Raw genomic sequence first — 25,807 nt, 5'->3', positions numbered from 1 at the left:
ATTTTAAGATTCACACACTCTTTAAATTCCAAGTGTCGTAGTCATAGTTGCACGAACATAGTTGCATAGTTATTCACAAAAAATGTGAATAACAAATAAATATGTAAATGATAAATACATATTTATACTGCATTAAATAAATGTGAATAATAAATATGTACTGTACATAAATAAACAAATACAGAAATAAATACATGATTCAATGGAGTTGTATTTAAATTTTCATGCAGTTTAGTCAAATCGATGTATTCATTAAATTAGTAATAATTTTTATAAATTCGTTTTATTTATATAATTTCATATTCATGTACAGTATAATAAATTTTTTTCATTCCATATTTATTTCTTTCTGAATTTTCACTGATATTTCCTCCTCAAATATGCTAAAGAGGTGGTTGCCATTTTATCCCCACTGGCTGATTGATCACAGAACACTAAAGTTCACTAAACACTAAAGCAGTTCGACTAAAGTCCTCCATAAAATTGATAAGTTTTATAATGTAAAATAAGTACAATAAACAAAAAGAAAAGTTATGAGGAAGATGAGAACATATCCTAACAGTCTCAAAAATAAGATGTGAAAAGTATCTTTAGGGGATGTACAGTTTTAGAGGTTTTGTGGATGGATTACATACAGTAACCACACTGTGACACACACACACACACACACTGTCATACATTCATGAACGTACATACACTCATTCACAAATCTCACACACTCACACTGTGAAAAGTCCTGCTGTGATTCACTTAAAATAACTGTCAGAGAGAGGCGCCGTTACACAGACAGACAGGAGGCCCTTAACAGCTCAGGGGTCCATCAAACTGAAGCTGACACGCACACTGTCACACACGCTTTCAGAAACAGTCAGGTTTGTGTCGTGACTGACAGGAATAAAGAGAGAAGTAGAATTCAGGGAAAGAAAGATGCTGAGATGGTGAGAGACAAAAGAAAGAGAAAAAAGACCATACAGCTAACTCGCACACACACGTTTACATAACTAAATAATGACATACCATACACTTCTACTGTTACATGTGGACTAATTTATATAATAATAATATGTATTATTACTTATTGAATTAACATGTCAAATCAACAGCCCTAATTTTAATACTAGATAATACTGTATCAGATTTTGCAAACTTCTGGGGACAATTTTATTCCCAAAGTATAGCTAAGTAATCCCATACACACCCTCACCTTCCTCACAGGTGGGTCCCAGCCAGGTGACAGGACATGAGCAGTGACCCGAGCGCTGGTCACACTGGCCTCCGTGTGCACACTGACACAGGAAAGAACAGCCTGGACCATAAAACCTGCTGTCACAAACTGAGAGAGAGAGAGAAGTTAGAAGGAAGGTTTGTGAGAGTTTGCGTAAGATGTTTGTGTGTACCTTTCTCGCAGTGTTCTCCTGTCTTTCCCGGTGGACAGAGACACTGTCCAGTGGTCGGATCACAGGGCGCCCCATCACACTCACAGAGTTCTGCACAATCATGCCCAAAACGCCCAGCGTCACAACCTGTCATACAAACACACAGTCAGAGACCATCAAACTGCACATATGTGCTCACAGCACATATTTCATATTTCTGTCATGACAACTCGAATTAACATACACGAATTAACCCGCATAGCAGATCTATACAGGTGGAGCTGGGGAAGGTGGAGGGTTTCTGAAGCGCAGGACTGTATCATAAAATTTGTCTATATAAATCATACTTCTTTTGAAGTCATATGATAGCTCTGCGTGACGAACAGACCTTATTTAAAGGGGTCATATAGTGGTACATGCACTTTTACAAGTTGATTGTACTGAAATGTGTGTTGGCAGTGCCTGTACACAACCATCATAAAATGATAGAAATCCATCCAGTGTTTTTTTTTAAAATCTTCTTATACGTTTCCCCCCCCCCCTCTCAAATCAAGCTGTTCGATATTGTGACGTCACAAAATCGACGCCCCTGATTGACAGGAGCGTTTCAACACAGACCCGCCCTCGCTCGTGAGCGAGCTGTCAATCATAGCCCGCGCGGACCGGCGCGGTCATTGTTGATAGCTGGAGCACTGTCTGTCTATGAGCAGAATGGTGGTGTTCTGTTCTTGGGTGCAATAAAGAACACAGCATCATATTGATGTTCCTAAATCCGAACCGCTGAAGACGCAGTGGCTGAGGTTTTTTTCGAAGGGAATATTCCCCACGATCAACGTCAATGCTTTCATGTTTGCGCGAATCATTTCACACACCAGACTGCTTTACAAACGAGGTCAGTAAAGCTGGTTTTGCTAAGAAGCTGCTCCTGAAAAAAGGATCGGTACCAACTATTCATGTTCCTGCTGCACCTCCAGGAGAACTGAAGTGAGTGTAACGTTTTATTAACCTTTATATTAATATTTATATTAATCTTTGCAAATCGCTTGCATGCTTCACGAATGCGGCTATTTTTACACTCAGGGTACATTACGGCATGTTTTCTATGTACGACGTTCTCAATATAATTCATAATCCCACGTTTATAATGAACAGCGCGTTATGGTTATTGTGTTACGGTGTACGCACAGAACAGAGGGGCGGGGTGAGCAAAGCTCATTATCATTTAAAGATACATGCACTCAAACGGCGTGCTGAAAACAGAGCTGTTTTTGACCAGGTAAAATGAGTGTTTTCTTACAATGCTAATGAGAATTTTTAATTAAAGTATATTACAAACTTTTAATTTAGACCCTAAAGAATCATACTAGCTTGTACAAAAATGGCATTATATGACCCCTTTAAGTCATTACTCACTAATAATCTTCCTTCCCAGTAAGTCAGCGAGTCAAAACAGAGAACCAACGCTGTCAAATTGTAAAGAACCATATTCATTCAAAAGATCCAAAAAAGACGCTTTACGAACGTGCAAAAAGAGCTTTGCTTGAATGATGACACAATTGCAGTCTGTTAGCCATCTATGTTGTATGGGTTCAGACAACTTGGGATATAGTTTTATGATATTTTAATAGTGATTTTTTTTTTTTTTTTGGTGCTTTGATTCACTTTGATTATATTGAGAATAGACTATTTTCTTAACGAAATTCACTTTCGTGTTCCACTGTAGAAAGTAAGTCATGAATTGTAGCTTTAAGTCTCAGATGAAGTACCCAGTATAATTTCCTGCTGATAATGTACGTTTTAAAGTTGAGATTACTTACGTTTTTCACACTGTTCGCCATGGTAACCTGGAGGACACATGCATTGTCCGGTCACGTGATCACACAGGTGCCCATGTTTACAGTCACATGATTGTGCACAGAGCTTGCCAAAAAAGCCAGCAGGGCATCCTGGAATATGGAACCATTTCATATCATATTTCTTGTTCAGAAGTGCAGCAAACATGATTCATTCTAACAGTAAAGATGATAAGTCCGTCACTCACTGTGTTGGCAGGCGGGACCGTAGTATCCAGACGGGCAAGAGCAGCATCCCGTAAAGCGATCACATGTTCCGTTATTCTGACACACACACTCTTGCTCACAGTTCACACCATAGTGACCTGAGACACAATCTATCAAATGCACAAAAGTGTTCAGGTGAATTTATCATCCTGTTACCAAAATTGAATGCATTCTGAATCAAAAGTGCCATTACACACTTTAAAGCGTTTATTTTATTCCTGGTTATGTTAGGATGCAATTCCATGCCCAGACAGCAACATAGTGTCGGCCTGAATCCGGCCCACATCTGGTACGTCTGGATCCCACGTGTACCAGATCTGGGCCGACACTATGTTGATGTCTGGGTGGGTACTAACTCATTTTATTTGAGTGCTTGTTCACCTTTTTCACAGTGTTGTCCGGTCCAGCCCAGCCCACATCTACACGTCCCATTAACAGGGTCACACACTCCTCCGTTCGCACACGTACAGAAACTCCGACACTGCGCTCCATAGCGCCCCCTAGGACATGCTGCATCGAGAACAATTCCACATTTAACAGCAAACATAAATACTACAAAGCTGTGCATACATATGAGATACAAGTGTTGTTTTGTTTCATTATGTAGAACATTACACAGGATGTCTTGACTATATCTGTATGCTCTGTGTTTCAGCAAGTCGCATGGATCTGTCTTCAATTTGAACCACATGAGGATGGTTTCCCAAGCACTGATTAATCCTCATCCAGCACTAAATTATACTGTCAACACTTAATTTCCACTGTATATCTCATTCTAGCCTGAAACCATACGTATTCTTGTACAGCAAAGAAAAAAAATAGCTTTGGCCTGTTGATCTTAGTGAATTTATTTATTTTTATCCTGAGCTACAGTGCATGACTGAAAAAAATTTACAAAAAAGTACAAATGTCGACAATTCATGTTCATTAGTCAACTAAAGCCCTATTCGAATTCAGAATGGTACATTTGTGTTTCACAGGAGTCCACTACCATTTAAGAATTATTTAAAGGTAACTTTTTTGTTTCAAAATTAACTAAATGTAAATAATGAATCAATGCATAATCAATCCTTCTTCTTCTTTGTCTTACCTTGATTCACTTTGCTAAGCCAAGTTTTTATAGACCCGATAGGATGGATTTCACGGAAAATCGCGCCCATGAGTGTCTCCTCATATCCGTAAATAGTTAGAACTGTGTCTATTAATGGGTAAAGCTGCAGTAACATCTTCAGCTAGTCAGTTTGAGATGCTTTCCATCTAAACTTGTTATATCTCTTAAGCCTACAGAAGTAGTGAATGTTTTATGAGACGTAAGATGACCATATTCATCAGCACAGTCAAGCACAACCAAAACAATGTTCTTCTGCAAAATGCATGCAGTTTTGTTTTTTAACCGCCAGAGGACCAAAAGTAATAGTGTCCCTTTACTTTCTTCTATTAATCATATAATCATAATCATGTATATATACATAACATTATATCACATATGCCACATCCAGACATCAGAAACTCTTCAGAGAACCCCAAATTCCATCTAAATCGGTGTATGAAATCAGATGAAAATTTGATGCTAATAGTTTTAACTTTTCATCCGATTGGTATTGTTTTTTCTGTCAGTGCGTGTGTTCATTGTTATACTGTACTATACCAGGACAAATATGTAGGAGACTTTCCATTAAGCAAAACACCTCATCTTTTTATCTTTTAACTATGTCCTGGTCCAGACGGAAACTTCCAGTAACAACAAGAGCACAGATGGCATTATTTTCAAATAAACTCTGAATTTCTCAATTACTACAATTAGCCCAAGCCCTCTCATCCCTCAAAATGCATTTAAAGAACTAACCACACATGCAATTGCTCGATCACAAACATCCACACACACGTGCACAAACACACACACGCCACACACAAGTTTACTTAAGCTCTAGATCATTAGTGCAATGGTAAAGTGGGTCTGATTTGGCAGCGCAGCTAAAGAGCAATCATGTTTCTTTGGGTAATTTAGATTGGGAAAACAATAAGCCGATCGCTTTGATTCGCTTGCTTATTTATTTGTTTCCTCGCCAGCAGATCCGCCGACACGCAACATAGAGAACCAGCTACTTATAGTCATCTGTAAACATTAAACATGGCGAACGTAAGCAGTGGCACGTCTGTGAGACGCTCAGAGCCGGCGTTTTCAAGGAGGCTAAGAAAATCCCTCCTGGAAAGTCCCGTTCCATTCCAGCTGATGAGTGATGAAACACGAAGATTAGGAATCTGATCTCTCGCTTCTGTTCTTCAGGAAAAGGGGTGCTGCGATCAAATTCCCTCACGCAGGAAACTGGAGAAATTTGTTAACTAAATATTGTAAATAAGCCCTGGGAGAAAATCAGGAGGACAAATAGTGCCTACAAGTGCAAGACTGTGAGACGCAATATATTTCGGTGTTGTTTTGCTTATGAAGTCATCATAACACTAACGGCTTTCACATTCTAACGAGATGTGAATGTTCTAGGTTTGGGTGGGAGGGATCACGGATGGGTGAAGACAGAAAAAAAGAAGAAATGAATGACTGAAAGGTTGGAGAAGTTGGCGAGATAAGTGGTGAAGAAAAGCAAATAAGAGGAAAAATAAAAGGGGAAAAAACACGTGTTGCTGTTAAACAAAAAAAACTAATAAAACTATTTAAAAAAATATATATATATTTTTATATTATTTGAAATAAATCTAAAATCTAAATCTAAATATTAGATGGGAAACTTAAACTTAAAAAAAATAAGAAAATTAGAAATGTTAGCTAACCGGCAGCAAACCGAAATAAAATAAGATTAAAAAAATTACAATAACTAAAACTGAAATAAAAATAAATGAAAGATAAACAGAAATATTTAAAAAAAGCACTTAACAAAATTACTAAAACTTAAACTAAAATGAAAATATAAAAATAAAGGCTCATTCAAATAATAATAAATACTATAATAATAAATAAATAACATTAAAATAACACTGCTATCCACAGAGATATATACCTTGTTCGCAGGACGGTCCTGTTCTTCCAGAGGCGCAGTTACACCTCCCAGTCTCTGGGTGGCACTGTCCTCTCTCTCCACACAAACACACCTGAGCACAGTCTCTCCCGTAGCGACCTCTGGGACAACCTGAGAGAGAAAGACAGAAAATATTATTAGAAATGCAGAATGCAACAGAGCGGTCTCAGCATAGACCAATGATTACCCATAGCCACAGCCACTCGGGCCATCGATTGAGCATCAGGTTCTTACTGGTGCTGCAGTTGGGTCCCAAGTATCCTGGCTGGCAGATGCAAGAGCCAGTCCTGAAGTCACATCGGCCTCCATTGGCACATCTGCACCTCTTCTTACAGTAGGGGCCGTAGGTGCCCGCTCGACACCCTGTGAGGAGCAGGAAAGACAACACTGGAGTGTATCTTTGATATACATAGTCCGTTAGTAGTTGTCATTTATGTTAACTATGCATTTATGCATGTTTCGTTTAGTTGAGTTCTTCTAAAGCACTCTGGAATTTATCGGTTTTCTACACTAAAATACAGGTAGATTTTAGCACACTTCTAAAACAAAGCATATGTCTATAAATTGTAATTATATGTAACTACACAATAACATACAGAAAAATTGGGGTCAGTAAGAAATCTTTTGTAACATTATTATTAAAAATTATTTACTGTCACTTTTGATCCATTTATTGTGACATTGCTGAATAAAAGTATCCATTGCTTACAAAGAAAAAAATATTTCTGACCCCAAAACTTTTGTATGGTAGTGTACTATATGATTATATAACCATTTTCGGTCCCACTTTATATTAAGTGGCTTTGAGTACTATGTACTTAAATTGAAATTAATAATTTGATACAATGGACTTATTGTGTACATGCATGTTTTTACATTGTACTTATATTTTGAAAATACCTGCATGTAATTACAGCTGTAATTAATTTATGCAATAACTTTTGTAATTACACTGTTGACCCTTCCCTTACACCTTAACCCACCCTTAAACCGACCCATACCACCACACCTGTCCCTAACCTTACCCGTATCTCACCTCAATAGCAGCACAAGTGTTTTACAATACAACCTGAACACAATAAGTACATTGTACTTATTTTTCGATGTAAGTACATAGTACTTAAAGCCACTTAATATAAAGTGTGACCCCATTTTCTATTAGCTCAGCTTGTAGATGAGCTGTTGGTTTGGTTGAACAACTATGAAAACAACTTTATTAGGTCAAACAGTCGAGGTTTGAGGAATCCGTCTTACTGAGATGACAGCGGATGCCATAGTATCCAGGTAGACAGCCGCATTTCCCCGTGATGCGATGACAGCTGTACTGATCTCCAGAACAAGTGCACACTTGAGAACAGTTCAGGCCGAACCTGCCCTGAGGACACACTGAGAAAGAGAGAACATGGGATGACTTTAAGAGCATGTGTGAGTTTTCCACAGAAATGTCCAGTTGTCTAGACGCATTCCTGAAAAGGCATCAGGCCTCAGACAGGAAGGAGATATGATATGATATGATATGATATGAAGGGGAGGCTAGACATTTCACGTAACGTCATTCAAACATGCTTACATTTCTACACATTCACATATGTCTAGGGTATCTGACAGAAGACAGGGCTTATGATTGTGTTTGTGGGTGTGAGTCCATTACATAGAATTTGCCACACAAATGCATATCACACACACTGAAACATGATTATATGGAAATACATACAGTGTACGGAAAATATTCAGAACCCCTTAATTTTTTCACTCTTTGTTATATTGCAGCCATTTACTAAAATCATTTAAGTTAATTTTTTTTCCTCATTATTGTACACACAGCACCCCATATTGACAGAAAAACACAGAATTGTTGACATTTTTGCACATTTATTAAAAAAGAAAAACTGAAATATCACATGGTCCTAAGTATTCAGACCCTTTGCTGTGACACTCATATATTTAACTCAGGTGCTGTCCATTTCTTCTGATCATCCTTGAGATGGTTCTACACCTTCATTTGAGTCCCCACTGTATGTTTAAATAACTATATTCAGGGCTGAACAGTAAGGATGTTTTCCACTGGCCAAGTCGGATCAGTGGTTTGTATCTTATAAATTATTATCCGATATATACTGTATATATATATATATATATATATATATATATATATATATATATATATATATATATATATATATATATAACAATATTTTGTTATTATACACAGGCAAAAATATGTTGACATTTCCAAATAAATAAATAAAATGTACTATTTATCATATTTGCATAATATAGTGTACAGTATATCCATACATACACTATATATAGCACAGTAACATTTTAATCTTATCTCAAATAAAGATATATTTTTAAACTGGCCTAAAAGTCTCTCATACAGGCCTCAGGCCATTAGATGATCCTTATTGTCAAGACTAATACAGATCTGTGTATGACCATCTATGTGTGTGTGTGTGTGTGTGTGTGTGTGTGTGTGTGTGTGTTCACCCCACCGGCATGTGTAAGAGATAAGCTCAGACTCCAGACTAAAGAGAATAATTAGACTGTTGTCATTAGCCGTGTCTACTGCAGTGTGTGTGTGTGTGTGTTCATGTCTGTTCCAGACTTCTTATCCTTACACAGACAAAACAAAGCCTGCTGTTTGAGTTGGCCGCTCAGCGCTAACCTTTATCAGATGTCTCACATCCACAGAGAGAGAGAAAGAGAGAGTGAGAGAAATGGGGAGTGTTGAAAGAGAGTCGGGGAGCAAAACCCCAGCGCGTGTAATGAGAGGTCCAAGTTTGTGTGGGGTGGTTTGTAGGTTTGTTTAGCGTAGTTTTGAATGCAACAAAATGTTGCTGTAAATAAAAATGTAATTCTTAAATTAAAAATGGATGTTTGTCTTTTCCTCCCTTCGTTTTGATTAAGCTGGTCATATGAATGGATGGTTAAATGGACAGATCACTTATTCTTCAGGACCTCAACAAAACAGGCAACATTTTCAGACATACTCACCTGTGTTTGAGTACAATTTGCCTGCTTCTTTTTTTTTTTTTTTTATAAAATTTGTGTTATTATAATCTAGCACTAATGAACTAATGAGTCTACAATATAATTTTAGATTTACACCAAAAATCATGTATTAAATACAGCAGACATTTCTTTTGCTACAGTTAGAAGACCTACTTGAATTGAGGGAAATTATCTAAAACACACAAATTCTTTACCAATTTTGACAGAAAATATAATTGCATTTTATATAATATATGAGGACTAAGTGTAATATAAAAAAAAAACTAAAATATTAAGCCACACAACTGGTTTTAACTTTGATGATAATAATAAATGTTTCTTGAGCAGCAAATCATCATAATAGAGTGATTTCTGAAGGATCATGTGACACTGAAGACTGGAGTATAGATTTGAAGACTGAAAATACAGCTTTGATTACCGGAATAAATGACATTTTAAAATATATTCAAATAGAAAACAGTTGTTTTATATTACTATAACATTTTACAATATTGCTGTTTTTACTGTATTTTTATCAAATAAAAATAATTGAGCATAAGAGACTGTTTAATATATATGAAGTACTGAGTTATAGTCTTACAGGGAGATTTAGAGGTAGAATGTGTTGCTATTTTAAAAACTGTCTTAAGAATCAGTGTAATTATATGAAGTCTTACTCGTCTCACAGCTGTTCCCAGTGTACCCTGCAGGACATCCACATCTGCCTGTCACATGATCACAGGCCATGCCCACTGGACAGATGCATCTTTGCTCACAGTTTCTACCAAACCATCCAGATGCACAGGCTATACACACAACATACAGACAGTGAGAGAGAAAGCAGATGGTTTGTGGAGTGAGCGGCCCGCGTTCACCCATGTGAACATTCCAGTGTGTAATGGAGACAGAATACAGTAATTTGTGTGATGACATGTGAATCGCGGCTATCAGTGCTTACAAACTCCTCACTATAAATCACTATAATCACTTACATCTTACTAACTACAGCCAAATAAAGCACCCTGAGTGAGTCTGTGAGAGAGAGAAAGACAGATGTGTTTATGAGAATATAGGGTCTTTGGGTGTTGAAGCATGTGTGAAAGTGTTTTTTTGTGTTTGTTTGTTTGTTGACTGTCTATTTGTGTACATTCAATAATAATAATACATTAAATATGAGTACATACGTGTTTTACATTTTAGTGTGTGTGGTCCTTGTATTCCTGACAATGGGGACCAAATCATTTTAGTAATTTTTGACCATGAAGAAAAATGCAGAAAGTTTTCTATAAAGGTTGTGTTTAGGGTTAGGGGATAGAATATATAGCTTGTGCAGCATATAAATCATCATGTCTATGGAAAGTACCCATAAAACGTGTTTTAACTCACTCTGTTGACAGCTGGTTCCTGTCCACCCAGGTGTGCACCGGCACTGGCCGCTCACTGGGTCACATGACCCTCCGTTGTGGCAGTCACATGATTGACTGCAGTTGGTACCAAACATACCCGCTGGACAAGCTACAACACAAACACATATAAACAAATCAAACTTTTATTAATCTAAATATGCAGTACTTTGCAAAATGCAAAAATGTTTGTCTTCATTCACTCACACATGCATTTATATTCAGTGAAGAAACTGAAAATGATCTATTCTAGATGTTACAAATAAAGCAAATGTGAACATTTAGTATGTTGATTCAAAAAGATATGTGACAAAACTGTTTCACATTTGATTGTAAATCAGCTACTTATTAGTACCTACCGTTCAAAAGTTTGGGATTGGTAAGATTTATTATCTAAAAATACAGTAAAAACAGTAATATTGTGAAATTTTAATATTATATATTACAATTTAAAAATATTGAATATTACAATTTAAAATATGAACCTGTGAAGTGTAAAAAGCCCTTATGTGTCCAGATAACAAACCTATCTACACTATTTTCAAACACTTCATTTGATGTCTGTAAATGGTTTGTATATGGCCTGAACGCATTTGCTTTAGCAGACACAAATGGCACGAGATTTTGCTACTTCAAAAAAAACAAACAATAAAAATAAACGAGAAAAAGTAGATACAAATCTAAATAATGATTTGCACCCTTTGAAAAAAAGAGGGCCACAAAGCTAACTAATAACATCACTCGACTCCAGAGAAGTTTCATCACAGTCGACATTTCCCTGCAAAGCATGTCATGGGAAAGCCAGACGTAAAAATACAACATCTGAGAGAGGGATCTTTAACACAAACCTCACTTCATTAAAAAGAGAGGGAGAGTGAAACAGAAAGAGAGATAAATCTTTATTGGGCCCCTGATCTATTAAACTACTGACGGGAGATCGCATGAGAAGACGGATGGTACTAAACCAATGTGCCGCAGAACTCTCTTTAAAAAGCATCTTACCCTAATAAAATACTGACAGACACACAAACGGAACACTCCTAAAAAGTAAACATGGATGCATTTAACCTTTTTGCAGCCAACCGGGGGGCTTTTCCCTCTCTTTATTCACACACAGATACACATGCTTTAAAAACTGCATCGACTGTGTCGGCGAGCTGATAAACAGTGTTTGGGTGAGCGATTGTAGGGTTATTTCTGTGTGAGGATGCGGCGTTCAGCCGGAGATGAGCTCCAATCACACCCCGTTTTAATGATGTGGGCGGCTTACCCAGAATGCATTGCGGCGGTGCCCAGCCAGGGGTGCAGCGGCAGGCGCCTGTGATGTGGTGACACTGGGCCTCATTCCCGCACTGGCACATCTGCGCACAGTCCTCCCCGTAAAACCCAACAGGACATCCTAAGGAGGAGAGAAGATTTGAGTCAGCAGCGTCTCTGTGTGTGTGTGTGTGTGTGTGTGTGTTATAATGTGTGGTACATCATTGGAAAGTCATGCTCATAGATCCCTCCCAGAGGCATCAGAGAGCCAACAGAGTGTCAGAATTCTGATTAGAATATAATTAGGTTATTATTTTACTAGCATCCGTGTGGAGTTAACCATCTTTCATCCCTTCATCCTGCTCATCTCTCTCTTTTTCATGTCTCATTACCTGCCGAATGCTCAGCGTGTGAACTGCCCCTCATCAGCATTGATTGCGTGATCTCATTCGCCACATGTGCGGCACATCCTCACCACAACAAAGTCAACGTGTGTGTGAGGAAGACAGACAGACGGACATTTCGAGGAAACTAGAACACCTGCTGAGCCCACAGGTTCACTGTCTGGGTACAGAAATATGCCTCCTGTGCAAATATTCCCTGAACTGCTATTTTTTTCAGCAAAAGCTCAGGGTTTTCATCACACTTCATGCAAAACTCCCATAAAAAATGTAGTGCACCTGGCCAAAATAGTGTTTAATGCTTTAATGACGCAGTTTTCTTGGCCAGGGTTGCTTTTTTTACATTTTTATTATAAAATAAAATAATGGTTTAGCTAATTTAGCTAATATAAAATGAAAATGTTTTATTCATGAATGCTAATTAACAAGAAAAAGCATTTGCAAACCATTTTCTTTCTTTAATGTGACATATTTCTAAGTGAAACTGGATTTATTTATTTTTTTGCCCAGGTTTTTCACTTCACACTTCATGCAAAACTCCCATAAGACATAAAATCGAGTGCACCTGGCTAAAATGGTGTCTAATGTTTTAATGAAGCAGTTTTCTTTAAAATAAAATAAGGGCTTAGTTCATTTAGTTATTCTAAAACACAATTTTCAACGAGACAAAAACTTTGTACAGACTCCACTCTACTGCCTTTCACACACACACACGAGCAAATGAAATCGCAATCTCTCTGTATGAACACAAGTGTAGACAGACATCCATACAACGACGGCGCATATGGCACGCAGACACGCGCGATCACAAGAGATCGGTCTAGTATTCCATCAGCCTGATAAGATCTTGTAAAGCGCGTGTGCGTGTAACGGCAGCGGATGGTTGTGATCGGACTGCAGCCGGTAAAATGAGTTTCACGGCTGAGGCCCTCAGAGATGGAGACCGATGATAGCACTTAAGAGCTCGCTAAAGACCCGCCACACGTGTGTGTGTGTGTGTGTGTGAGAGAGAGAGTCTGCTGTTATTCAGTCGGTTTGTATGATAAAGAAGCATGGAAGACATCTGAGCCTATGGAACATGAGTGGAACTGCTGGCTACATCCAGATGAACTACCGAGTTGAAAACGTCCCAAGACGGACGGGTGGAATTGTGGGCCTATACGGAGACCTGATCTCTATAGTCAGGGCCTGATTTATTAAAGATGAAATCTGTGAATGTAAAAGTCTACTATAAACTAAAACAATCTGCTTTTAAGCATCTAAATCAACGGTGGTTGAGTTGATACAGATGGAGATGGAACGCTAATGGTCCTCTAAGACCTGGTTTTGCCCCGTCCAAATCACCTTAGTTGGCTTCAATTGATTTTAGACAGGTTTACTGCTCTTTTCCCCTGCTGTGCGGAATCTAGATCCGTTCTGTCGGCCCTGGTTATCATATGAATGATAGTTTGCGGCACCCTCAACCACATCACATGGATGCAAGAAGTTATTTTGGCTTACTTCCTTTCTCTACAAACTTTTTATGCTGTAGTGTTTTTGATTCACTAATAGAATTGGCTTAGCAAAGTCATCATATTTTATGTTGTATATTTTTGATTCACTAAAAAGACCTGGTTCCAAAGATTAATTGGACCACACAAACTAATTGATTCACAAAGAAACAAAAGTTCAAAAGTGTTTGTGAATCAGACTACACTGATTGCCCTGTACGTTTCCAATTTGTAAAAAAATAGCTGGTTGAAAAGAGTCATTTGTTTGTGAATCAGACTACACTGATTAAGCTGTGTGTTTTTGATTCACTAAAAAAGAACTGGTTGAATAGAGTCATTTGTGTGTGAATCAGACTACATTCGTTGTGCTGCCTCTTTAGGATCCATAAAAAAAAACTGATTTAAAAGTCATTTGTCCATGAATGGTCGCACTAAATGTTTTTTATTCTCTAAAAAAGGATCGGCTCATAAGAGTCACTCATTCGTGAATTAGTCTACACTAGCTGTGCCTTGTATTGTTTGGAAAAGTGTTATGTATTTGATTCCTGTTCGCTCATTGAAACACTCATCACACACAGTCGAGCAACACAGAAACACACAAACAACATTTGCATAATGTGTTATAATGGCATCAATGCACAGAAACAGGATGTTACCTGATGATCTGGTTTAAAGAGTCATTTGTCCATGAATCAGACTACACCGGTTGGGCTGTACTGTATATTTTTGATTCACTACAAATAGACCAACTCATGTGTTCCTGAAATAGACTACACTGGTTGCACAATAGGTGTGTTATTTCTTTCAGTCCGCTAGGACAACTCAATAGTTGCCAATATTCTGCGGCACACAATCTTTTATCTCACCACATGCAATCTAGGCTGAAAACTCTGCTGTAGATTCAGCTGTGGGCTGTGCGGTGCTAAAAAAAAACCCGGCAAAAAATACATGCAAGGAACCCGTTAAGGTATGAGCCAGATGCCTGTCCATGCATCTTGTATGCGTGTGTGTGTGTGCCTTACATGTGCAGGGTTTTTGCTGGATTTTTATTTTTTAAGTTTTTAGTTAAGATAGGAGTCTAGCATCTATGTTTGGCACTGTGTATGTCTGTGCATTGTGGTTTCCTCATAAAGTGCACCAGCTGCATGTGGCTGTCTCATTAAGCAGAGGATGCTGTCATGGATCCAGCAGGGTGTGTCTGTGTGTGTGTATGTTTGTGAGATGTTTTGTCAGTGGCTCAGATTAACCACTAGAAGGCAGATACGACAGGCCACGGAGGACAAATCCGTCTTAAATGCTTCTAGTGCTTATTAACTAGATATTTTTTAAACACATGATTTCAGTTTCCTGCATTGATGTCATTATGACACATCAAACTAACTAAACAAAAAGTTGCCTGACAGTGTGTGATGAGTGAGCGTTTCAATGAGAAAACGGGAATCAAAAACATTCCGTTTTACACACACTCAGATTGCATGATGGGTGGGTTGCCCTCCAAGACTGATTGAGACTTCCTGTTTCCCTGGTGAAGAAGAGGCCCCAGTGCATTAGGGGTATGAAAACACTTTACGGTGGAGAAAGATAAATGGCCAGGAAAATACAAAATAATATGCACTGACAAAAACGTTGTACTGACAACTCTGCTGATTACATAAACGTGATATTTGTGGTATGTAAATGTAAATCTTTCTGAATTGGAATGCATTTGTTTGTTACTCACTCTTTTCACAGTGTGATCCCACCCAGCCGGCGGTACAGGTACAAGCTCCGCTGATGTGGTCACATTCGGCACCATTCTCACACTCACACACTCGGTTACACTCGGCTCCATACTGGCCCTCAGGACACTCTGATGAACAAGGAGGAAATGCAGATTCAGGACACATGAACAGAATTTACTGTTATGTGTTTCACAAAGTTCGCTGCTTCAGTCATTGTTTCTATATTATGGTGTAGCGTGATCAGAGGTAGTTTAAATAATTGTAAAAAGCTTCAATGGCCAAAACATGTACTTGTTACCATTTGTAACCCAAATGTTACTGTTTTTTGACCCTGGCACAAAATGACCAGCTAACATCATTTGATCAGCACATGGGAAAGTGTGAATGAGGACTAGTTAGGTAAAATCACTCTATCATTCTGATTGGATTATAGACTGATTTCAGTAAAAGGAGGGAAGAAGTGTGTTCTTGTGTTAGCATTGGTTACCTCCAACGAAAGACATGCAGCCGCTATTGATTTGCATCAAAATGGCCGCACATGCAAGGAAATTGCTGCAAAGCATATTGCACCCTATTTTTTACAGTCTATGATTGCACCTGAAAGAACCATTTACCAGAACATCAAGTTCAACTGCAGTTAAGAAGGATTCAGGACGTCCCAGACTGTCCGGCAAGAGCCAGGACCGTCTCTTCCTGAGGAGTCAGATACAGAATCATGTCACCGGAGCTGCTCAATATCGGTGGGTGTGTGTGAATCTGCACAGTGAGGTCAAGACTTTTGGACAATGACCTGGTGTCAAGAAGCCACTTCTCTCCAAGAAAAACATCAAGGACAGACTGAATTTCTGCAGAAGTTCAAGGACTTAAGAGTTTTCTCTGATGAAGCCTCCTTCCGACTGTTTGGGACATCTGGAAAATCTGGAAAATTGACATTTTGGATCCGTGGCCAGTCAACTCCCTGGATCTTAATGCCATAGAGAACCTGTGGTCAATCCTTAAAATGCGAGTGGACAAGCAGAAGTCCATGAATTGTGATCAACTCTAAGCACTAATAAGGGAAGGGTTTGGTTATGTGAAGCTGATATCCAGCATACCAGAGTGAACTGCAGAGGTTTTGAAGAAGAAGAAGAAGAAGAAGGGTCAACACTGTAAATATTGACTCTTTGCATATATTAAATATTTTTGAAAGCCTTTAAAACTTATGAAATGCACTGTTTTCCAGTATACCATAGAAATGTGAACAAATCATCTACAAATACTGAAGCAGCAAACTGTGCGAAACAAAATGTATTTCACTGCCAATACTTTTGGCCACGACTGTAGAAATGTCTTAGCTTCTCGCAGTCAGATCAAATGAGAAGTCAAAAAATCATGTTAAAAATATAGAAAACTCTATCTTTAAGTACTTTCACAATGCACATAGAAGGTCAAATCAACTCCACTGCATTGTGGGATACAGTAATCTCACACACAGCATACTCTTGTTTACTTTAACCAAATATTGTAGGTCCTGTGTGTATGAAATACCTATTTGTTTCCTAAATGTTTTATACTGTGCACATTATGCATACCAAATACTATAGAACTAGTATGAGTAGTATATATAGTTTTATTATTTTGACACAAGGTGGCAGCATTTGCATCTTAATTAGCATCAGATTTAACATTTGTACCTGAACTTTTACATGCTGTACCATTTAAATATGGTACAACATGTAGATACCAGAATAAGACTCTTAAAACAAGGAGAGAGAATGAGAATGAGAAAGAAACAGAACAGACTTACTCTTGTCACACTGATCTCCAGTGTATCCAGCCTCACACACACAGCGCCCACTGCTGGCCTCACAGGGTACTGCGTTACTGCCACACTGGCACACATTGGCACAGCCTATGCCCCAAAAACCTGCCTCGCACACTACAGAGTGAAGATGTTTGTTATTAATGTGAACAAATCAAAACATTATTATTATTTTGATTTATTATTGTCATTAATACTATTATATAGGTTACTATTACGGTATTGCTAGCTTCACACTCTGACAACAAGATTTTGAGAGAGAGAAAGAGATAGAAACCGCAAAAAAGTTTGTTCAGTAAAAACAGCTTTGGTAGGCTAATAGACAAACAGAAGCACTTAGCATTACAGTTTAAACAGGGACAATTGTCTGTCGTCTCTATCCTGTCTGAATTCACTCGCTCTCTCTTTTTCTTGTCCTAGAAACTGTAAAGCGCTCTCCTTCAACCTCACTTCAATTACCCAGAATCACCCCTGAGGATGGGATAAAAGGGCCTGTTTTAGCATTAAGACCAAGCTACGATCTGTTTTAGCCATTAAGACTAAAAAATGTATGTAGACAAGTGATCAAGAAAGACTTATAACTAAAACAGACACTTCAAATATGTTATTAAAGCATGATGCTCTTTCCAAATTCATTCATTTCTCTCATCAGCGAACAGAGGGAAACCCCATTTATATCCACACACACAGTGTGTGTGTGTGTGTTAATATATCATTTTCATAACATAACGGAGATGTAAAGCATAAATCTAGCTACATAAAACATTTATTCCGTGACTCACTCTTTAATACAAAGCTACTGAGGCTGAGCTGAACTGAATTGACACACGGCACTGTGAAATGACTGCCACTTACAGCTGTCAGTGTGTGTCTTCATGTGTTTAGTGCATCTGCTCCTTGGGATTTAAACAGGACATATTGTCTGATGATTGATTGTTCACAGTTGATCTCTGATGCAGACGTTATTGAGCTATTAAAATAACTGAGCCATTAAATAAGTTGTGCACCGACATCTGACAATCACTAGAGGGCGATGCAAAGCCATTATTGTCCCATTTGAATAGTTAGCAGTCCCTTTCTGATTTACATAAAAAAAAGAGAAATCTAAAATACACTCAGTAAATCTATTGAATTTCTGATACTGTAAATTAATGCAAATTAGTTCATATTTAATTAGATAATGCCTTGTTTGCATATTTAAAACTGGTGAAGTATGGTCACATCCTTTTAGTAAAATTTTTTTTACCCTATTGACCTGGGGTCTTTAATTCAGAAAGTAGTTCCCAGTTATCATGTCTTAAAAAATATTTAGCATTTTTACTTTAATTATCAGATGAAATCATAACTTCAATAAAGAGATTCTAAAATTGCAACTGTTATTACTTTACGTTTATTGGGCGCGTAAGAGTATATGAGTTGTGGTATTTGTGGTATGCTATTTCAAACTCAGCTTAAACCGCATTGCATTGTGGGATACAGTATTCTGTATGCTAAGGCATACAAAATAAACATTTTAACGAGTAGCTTGCAATACATATACTTTGAACAGTAAAAGTCAAATGTGAAATAATATTACAATAGTTTTCTATTTTAATATATTTTAAAGTGTGATGATAAAACTGGATTTTCAGCATCATTACTCCAGTCTTCAGTGTCACATGATCCTTCAGCAATTATTTTAATATGCTGATTTGCTGCTCAGGAAACATTTATTATCATCAACGTTGAAAACAGTTGTGCTGATTAAGATTTTTGAAATCATGGTACTTTTTTTTTCAGGATTCTTTGATGCATATAAAGTTCAAAAGAGCATTTATTTGAAATAGAAATCTTCTGTAGCATTATAAATGTCTTTACTGTTACTTTTTGATCAATTTAGTGCATCCTTGCTTAAAGGTATAGCGGAGGATTTTTTACTTCCGGGTGGATCACCTATACTATTGGTCCTCCTAATTGTCAATCATTCTGGTGAATCAATCAAACTTATTCAAAAAGTGGAGAGGGCGGGTCTTATCTAAAATTCGGAAAGATCCTCCACTATACCTTTAACAAAAGTATTAATTTCATTCAAATAAACAAAATCTGACCCCAAACTTTTGAATGGTAGAGTACAAACTGTTCAGTATGAGTATACAGTAAGTAATAGGTCAGTATTCCCTTCTGAACACAGAGCGGTGTATGACTGTGAGTCTTACCCAGCTGGCATTTCTCTCCATGGTATCCAGGTGGGCACATCTTCTGGCAATCTCCGGTTTTAGGGTCACACGGCTCCCCATCAGAGCAGTTGCATCGCTCACGGCAGCCATCGCCAAAGAAACCGTCATCACATTCTATATGTGAACACGACATACTGTATATCTCCATGTACCTGTCTGACACAACTGTTTCTAAAGCTGTAGAAACATCACCTACCTGCCAGGCAGTGTTCGCCATGGTAGCCAGCTTTACAAATGCAGGTGCCTTTTAGGGGATCGCAAGAGAGAGAGTTTTCCTGAGAACATTCGCATTCCTCCGAGCAACCCGCACCATGGGTCCATTTGGGACATGCTAATGTGGAGAAACACCATTTTACTACACCTCAAAATAACTGAAACCATTTTTGACTGTAACATACTATCCTAGCATAATAAATACTTACGCAGGTGGCAGAATTTGCCATATTTTCCAGGTGTGCAAAGGCAACCCCCGTACAGACGATGGCAGCGTCCATTATTGGGGCAGTTACACCTCCTCCGACAGAACCTCCCATAGAAACCCTGCAGACAACCTGATGACATCACATCACATCAGTGAAATTCCACAACGTTCCTCTGGATTTCCACAAAGCATATTACATCACAAGAAATGTTAAGAATTATCTGACCTCTAATCAGAGAGGAATTTCAGAGACAAGCAGTTGATGGATGATGTGATGAAGACAGAAAAGGGCAAACAGAGAAGAAGAAAAGTTTAAGGAACTTAAACCCAAGGGCTCCAGCTAGTCTGGGATCATGCTTGCCATTTATTTATACATTTGTTCATTTAGCAGACACTTTTGTGACTTTTTTTTGATCATACTGATAATAAAGGAGCCAACAAAGTGGATAAAAAGACTCTGGTATTATTGTATTCTTGTTTTAATATTTCTTATAGTCTCTTATGCTCAGCGAGGCTGCATTTATATGATCAAAAATACAGTAAAAACAGTCAAACTGAAATATGAATACAATTTAAAACAGCTGCACTGCTTAGTATTTTTGTGAAACCTGCAATTATTTGATAAACAGAAAGCTAATAGAAATAAATCCTATTTTAACATTTTAAATGTCTTTACTGTTACTTTTGATCAATTTAATGTGTCCTTGCTGAATAAAATTATGATTTTTTTTACAAAAGGTTTCAGGACCCAAAGAAAATTAACTCTAATTTTTTTACCTAAAAACATTGCCTTTGAAAAAACAGTTTCTTTACTTCTAAAAATGACATATATTGTGTTGTAATTGGACTGAGACACTTGTAGACGATCAAACAAGCAGCCGCCCAGAAACTACTAGAAAAGAGGGAAAAAAAGGAAATATACCTCTTCTTATATTCCTCTCTTTTCAACACAAATCAACATGAGTCGACAGAAAAAGTTAGCATTACATAAGTTAAAAGATCATTTATAAATATTGAAATACGACACTGCAAGTAGAGAGGAAAGAGGAAACATCACAAGCCATGAGAACTGGAGAACTGGAAGACAAGACATAGGCTAAAGCTTGTGTGCAGTACCGTTTTCACAGTGCAGACCTTGGACCCCTGGAGGACACAAGCACTTCCCCGTCACTGGGTCACAGCGGCCCCCATTCTTACAAACACACAGACTGTTACACTGAACACCATATGTGCCCTCAGCACAAGCTAAAAGAAATACAGAGAGAGAGAGAGAATGCATAAGTAAATACATGTTTAGGGTTCTCAGAGGAACCGAGAGATATACAGCAGCCACCATACTTTCTGTTGACTTTATAGAGTGGATTAAAAATTAGACGGTATGGAAAAATCAAATCGCGCTCCTGTGAATTTACAATGACGGGTTTGGAGATGCTCTAAGGACCGCGGCTCTCCAACATGCTGTCAATTTATGTTATAAATGAGTTGGGTTATAGTGTCTCTACAGGAAGTACTTTGCTTAGAGTCATTGAACTGCTCTGCTCAGTGGATTGGTGGGATTTCTGTATAAGTAAGGGTGAGTACAGCAGGGAGCTGTACATCAGCTAGGTGGGGGAAGAATAAGAACAGGAAAAATGGCACCTGGATCTCATTATATATTGAATTTAGGTCTTATACTCAGTCTAATATTCTGTCATGTAATCTATGAATGTGCTTCTTTTGTAAACATGCATTGCCCAGCTAAAAAAAGGTTGATGGTTGGATTTAAATAGGCAAATGCTATGATTGGATCATTATTGCCGTGAATATTATGTTTCTAGCAGGTTGTATGTTTTGCAACAGTTCTTCTAAACCTAATTGATGGAGTGTGTAGCTTTTCATTTCTTAAAGGGATAGTTCACTTTGAAATACATTTTTGGTATGTTTTAGCTTACCTCAAGGACATCCAAGATGTAGGTGTCTTTTTTCCGCAGTGGTTTCAATTTTGATATTTTTAGGTCAAACCGTTCTTGTCTGTCAGTCATATAATGCAGGTCGATGGTCACTGTCTCAAAGAGCATGCACAGAGTCCAAATTAAAACAATTCCCCGTCGTCCAAATTAAACAATTCCCCATCGTAAGTACACATTGATGGCCTAAGACATGAAACGAGCGGTTTGTGTGAGAAAACGAACAGTATTTATATCGTTTTTACCTCTTGAACACAGCCACGTCCAAGTGATCTGATCTGACGTGTACGCAGACTGGTGCATAGATATATACACACTAGATGTCGCCTTGTCTACGGCAGTTCATTGGAACGAATGTCTTTAAGGCGACATCTAGTGTATATATCTATGCACCAGTCTGCGTACACGTCAGATCAGATCACTTGGACATGGCTGCGTATAAGAGGTAAAAACGATATAAATACTGTTCGTTTTCTCACACAAACCGCTCGTTTCGTGTCTTAGGCCATCAATGTGTACTTACGATGGGGAATTGTTTAATTTGGACTCTGTGCAAGCTCTTTGAGACAGTGACCATAGACCTGCATTATATGACTGACAGACAAGAACGGTTTGACCTAAAAATATCAAAATTGAAACTACTGTGGAAAAAAAGACACCTACATCTTGGATGCCCTTGAGGTAAGCTGAAACATACCAAAAATTTATTTCAAAGTGAACTATCCCTTTAAACAACCATGTACGAAGACTCATCATGGCCATATTTCAGGAAAACAATGTCAAGATTCATCAGGCTCAAATTGTGAAAGAATGGGAGGGAGCATGAAGAATCATTTTCACACATGAATCGGCACCTCTGAGTCTTTGGGATGTGCTGGAGGAGACTTTACAGAGTGATGGACTCTTGCATTGTCAATACAAGATCTTGACCAAAACTTGTTATATTTATAAATATGTTATATTTAACGCCCTACTATATAATTTACTCCAACTATATGACTTTTGTTCAGATATTTACCTTGATTTCCAGTCTGGGTGATTTTTGTCCAGTCTGAGAAAGATTTTTGCAGATTCCATCCAGTTGGAGGAGTCGATTACACTACGCATGTTTCTTCAGTTGAACACAAAAGAAGATATTTTGAAGAATGTTGGTGGTATCAATCAGTTGATGGTAGCCATTGACTTTCATAGTATGGAAAATAAACACTATGCTACCATCTAATGTCTGTTTAGCAACATTCTTCAAAATATCTTCTTTTGTGTTCAACAGAAGAAAGAAACTCATACAGGTTTGGAACAACTTGAGGGTGAGTAAATGATGACATCATTTAAAAAAACTATCCCTTTAAATTGAAGCTGTATTTATTTAATGCTATAGTTCAGGTCAGAGATCAATGATAGTAGAGAATAAACACACTCACTGTCATTACAGGCGACCCCAGTCCAGCCGGGCGCACACACACAGCGATCCTTCTCTAACGCACACACTCCTCCATTAGCACAGTCCTCACAGCTCACACTGCAGTCGTCACCGAATGAGCCCTCCTCACACACTGATACACAGAGTTCAAGATATAGTTATGTGTCCTTTCCTTTTTCTGTATGTTTATGTCACAGTTCTGATGTTACCGTTCCTAGTTACTCTTACTAATCTTGCTAATGATGGTCAGTTCCTCTCTCTGTTCTCGGTTGTGCGGGTGTCCTGGGTAATAAGTGTGTGTGTCATCATCATACGGTCTGCTTAAAGCGGCGGTGTAATGCAGCAGTTGAGGGGGGCGACGGAACAGCAAGTCCGGCAAACGTAGGACCTCAGGCTCATCTTCACTGCCAACCACGTCTTCCTCTTCCTCATCCTCCTCCTCCTCCAATTCCCTCTCATACAGAGCTAAACGTGCAAAATGAGACAGAATGGAAGAGATGGAAAAGGAAAGAATAGAGACATATACAGAGAAATAGAAATTAGGGTTATTATAGATAACTAAAACTAAAAACAACTTTAAAAACAATAAAACAATAGCAAAAATAAATAAAAAAATAACTTTTGTTACTTGAATTAAAATAAACTTTCACTTAAAATAAAATAAAAAACTTAAACTTATGTAAATTATGTATTTTTAATGACAAGGCAACATTTGTAAAACTGATAGAAAATGTAATAACAATTATGTAGACTTAAAAACAAAACAAAAAACTATTCAAAATATTAATATTTATTTTATTATTGCCAAGGCAACATTCTTTATTTTCATTTAGTTTAGTACTTAATGTACTAAAATAACTAAAACTAATACTGAAATAAAATTTTATTAAAATGATATAGATAATAAAAAAATAATAAAAAACAACAAAATTATTAAAACATTAATAACATTTAAAAGATAAAAAGAAAATATTAAACAAAAATTTATTAAAAATATGAATAAAAAATATAATAGTACCTCAATGATACTATAATAGCACTGATAGAGATTATATAACATTTCACCAACTCAAAACATGTCTTCTAGGTGTCAGTAATACTCTGATTTACAACATTTTGCATCACTTCCTGTGTATGAGGTCAGCACTAAACAGCCAATCAAACTTGTACTCACATGAGCATGATTTCTGGTCATAGTCCAGTCTGAAGCCCACCTGACAGAAACACTCATAAGAGCCCAGGGTGTTTACACAGTACTGAGAACATCCTGACGTCTCGGACACACACTCATCAATGTCTGAAGAGAGACATTCATATTAAAACAGCCTTCATGTTAACAAAAATGTGTTCAAATCAACTTTAAATAGCCCATTTGGGAGGAAAACAGGGGGAAATAGATTAATGTGTAAGTCTATAAAGTTAAAGATGTAGTTCAGCGTCAATGTAAGACTCAATGTGATTAAGAGAAGGTCAATGAGGAACACATGATACTAAGCACACACACATACCATCACATGTGCAGCCGTTGGGTGTGTATCCAGGTCTACAGCCACACTCATAGCCTCCAGGGTAATTTTTACAGAAGTGACTACAGCACGCCTCCCCGTTTTCACACTCATCGGTGTCTGTAGACGACAAACACAAATTCAGAAACATTTTCACTTACTGACATGAGAAAAAAAAATCCACAATGTAACATTAACACAAAAAAGCAGGCACACACACACACACACACACACACACACACACACACACACACACACACGTATACTATATAAACACAAACTTTTATGTTAGAATTGATTTAATCGGAATTAATTAATTTAAATCCATAAAATTATTGTAATTCAGATGTATCTTTTTCATTAGGATTGTTATTAGATTTGTCTGTCATTAAACAGTAATTAAACTAAATTGCAAAAATGCATATATTTACAGAGAATTATTTAAATTAATTAAATTAAAAAAGAAATGAATACTTTTATTTAACAAAGATGCAATAAATGTACCAAAAATATCAAGGTAGAACATGTATATTCCTACAAATTTCTATTTCAAATAAATGCTTTTGAACTTTCTATTCATCAAATAGTCCTGAAAAATTTTTATCACAGTTTCCACCAAAATATTAAGCAGCAGCACAACCGTTTTCAACATTGATAATAATAACAAATGTTTCTTGAGCATCAAATCATCATATTAGAATGATTTCTGAAGGATCATGTGACACTGAAGACTGGCGTAATGATGCTGAAAATAAAGCTTTGAC

The 25,807-nt window shown here is 37.5% G+C and overlaps 1 protein-coding gene across 3 annotated transcripts in view; it reads right to left on the bottom strand.

The window, feature by feature from the left end:
* Positions 1 to 25,807, bottom strand: part of egfem1 (EGF-like and EMI domain containing 1) — a 48,178-nt gene that overhangs the window by 1,455 nt on the left and 20,916 nt on the right. The window contains exons 11-31 of one of the 3 annotated variants that reach the window (XM_082179541.1): positions 25,047 to 25,163; positions 24,713 to 24,835; positions 23,767 to 24,003; positions 23,540 to 23,671; positions 21,289 to 21,417; positions 20,174 to 20,302; positions 19,948 to 20,082; positions 19,731 to 19,865; positions 17,521 to 17,652; positions 15,734 to 15,862; positions 12,136 to 12,264; positions 10,849 to 10,977; positions 10,140 to 10,268; positions 7,723 to 7,854; positions 6,703 to 6,831; positions 6,451 to 6,579; positions 3,818 to 3,946; positions 3,418 to 3,546; positions 3,194 to 3,322; positions 1,398 to 1,523; positions 1,199 to 1,333 (exon numbers count right to left, since the gene is read on the bottom strand). In XM_082179541.1, the coding sequence (XP_082035667.1) occupies positions 1,199 to 1,333; positions 1,398 to 1,523; positions 3,194 to 3,322; positions 3,418 to 3,546; positions 3,818 to 3,946; positions 6,451 to 6,579; positions 6,703 to 6,831; positions 7,723 to 7,854; positions 10,140 to 10,268; positions 10,849 to 10,977; positions 12,136 to 12,264; positions 15,734 to 15,862; positions 17,521 to 17,652; positions 19,731 to 19,865; positions 19,948 to 20,082; positions 20,174 to 20,302; positions 21,289 to 21,417; positions 23,540 to 23,671; positions 23,767 to 24,003; positions 24,713 to 24,835; positions 25,047 to 25,163 (2,823 nt within the window). The remainder of the gene's footprint in view (positions 1 to 1,198; positions 1,334 to 1,397; positions 1,524 to 3,193; positions 3,323 to 3,417; positions 3,547 to 3,817; positions 3,947 to 6,450; positions 6,580 to 6,702; positions 6,832 to 7,722; positions 7,855 to 10,139; positions 10,269 to 10,848; positions 10,978 to 12,135; positions 12,265 to 15,733; positions 15,863 to 17,520; positions 17,653 to 19,730; positions 19,866 to 19,947; positions 20,083 to 20,173; positions 20,303 to 21,288; positions 21,418 to 23,539; positions 23,672 to 23,766; positions 24,004 to 24,712; positions 24,836 to 25,046; positions 25,164 to 25,807) is intronic. The other 2 variants (XM_082179542.1, XM_082179543.1) reach the window with 2 other exon arrangements.

Source organism: Leuciscus leuciscus (assembly GCF_965113295.1).
Source record: "Leuciscus leuciscus genome assembly, chromosome: 9".
Lineage (NCBI taxonomy): Eukaryota > Metazoa > Chordata > Actinopteri > Cypriniformes > Leuciscidae > Leuciscus > Leuciscus leuciscus.
Note: the sequence above shows the minus strand (reverse complement) of the source record. Positions and strands in the feature narration are given on the sequence as shown.